The sequence below is a fragment of the Pundamilia nyererei genome, unplaced genomic scaffold, assembly GCF_000239375.1.
Source record: "Pundamilia nyererei isolate P.nyererei 1_Seehausen unplaced genomic scaffold, PunNye1.0 scaffold00134, whole genome shotgun sequence".
Lineage (NCBI taxonomy): Eukaryota > Metazoa > Chordata > Actinopteri > Cichliformes > Cichlidae > Pundamilia > Pundamilia nyererei.
The window spans coordinates 3,432-4,774 of NW_005187535.1; the positions used below are offsets into that span (position 1 = coordinate 3,432).

The 1,343-nt window shown below is 46.4% G+C and overlaps 1 protein-coding gene across 2 annotated transcripts in view; it reads left to right on the forward strand.

The window, feature by feature from the left end:
• Positions 1-1,343, forward strand: part of LOC102203375 (sodium/potassium/calcium exchanger 2-like) — a 16,489-nt gene that overhangs the window by 1,000 nt on the left and 14,146 nt on the right. For both annotated transcript variants that reach the window (XM_005743605.2, XM_005743606.1), the window contains exon 2: positions 125-1,252. In XM_005743605.2, the coding sequence (XP_005743662.1) occupies positions 332-1,252 (921 nt within the window). In that variant the 5' untranslated portion in view covers positions 125-331. The remainder of the gene's footprint in view (positions 1-124; positions 1,253-1,343) is intronic.

Consider the following 1,343-nt stretch of genomic DNA (forward strand, 5'->3'; position numbering starts at 1 on the left):
TGTCATTGGACGGCTCGTGTGATTTCCATTTGATAGATAAATAGTTAATTATTATGCATATCTTTTTATGTCTATATTTCATTTGCACACTTGTATTATAACTTCTGTTTTCTCTGTCTTGCAGTGTGTAATATGGGGAAACCTTTAAATGGCATAGATCCTGGAATCAGACTGAAGGGCTTCCGTTGTGTTTAAACCTGGCAGCAGCATGCAAACCAATTGGTAAACCGCCGTGGCCTGTCAAACCCCCACCCTTATAGCCAATATCACCACCAACCCAGCTTTTGGGGGATTCCAGACACTTCCACTCTGACAACCTGCACCAAACAGAATGGATTTCATCCTACCCATAAGAAATCAAGACCTGATAGCATATTCCAGCTCACCACCTCGCCTGGGCCCTCAAAGTAGGAGTACCATGCACTTGTACCATGGTGTCAAGAGAAAGCTACGGCCTGGACGGATTTTGGGCTTTATCATCAGCCTGGTGGTTGTCTGCACAGTCTGTTCATGGAGTGCCTTGATGCTGGCCAAATCAGTGACCACTCAGGTAGATTCAGCTGCTGAACGCTCAGCTGAGGGAGCAATGCCCCAAAGAACTCTTCTGCAGTACCGGAACCTTTCAGCAGCACCAGAGGATACACCAGTGGCCATGAAATCCTCCAGTATAGAGATGAATCATGGGGACTACCCAACGGACTATTTCAGTGTGGAGGACAGGCGCCAGGGCTACATAGTGTTTCATATGTTTGGCATGTTGTACATGTTCATAGCTTTAGCCATTGTCTGTGATGAGTTCTTTGTTCCTGCACTCACGGTCATCACAGAGAAGCTGGAGATCTCTGATGATGTAGCAGGAGCCACCTTTATGGCTGCAGGTGGGTCTGCCCCAGAACTCTTCACATCTGTTATAGGAGTCTTCATCTCCCACAGCAATGTGGGTATTGGTACCATTGTGGGATCGGCTGTCTTCAACATCCTATTTGTAATTGGGATGTGCGCCTTGTTCTCCAAAGAGGTGCTGAATCTCACCTGGTGGCCTCTGTTCAGAGATGTCTCATTCTATATCGTTGGCTTGCTCATGCTCATCTATTTCTTTTTGGATAATCAAATTGTGTTGGAAGAAAGTGTTAGTCTGCTGCTATTCTACGCCTTCTATGTAACTTTCATGAAGTTCAATGCCAAATGCGAATTGATCATCAGAAGCATTTTGGGCAGCAACCAGGTGGACGAGCTGGAGAATGCACAGAAGGTGAGCTGACTCCACCCATCCATCCATCCATCCATCCATCCATCCATCCATCCATCCATCCATCCATCCATCCATCCATCCATCCATCCAT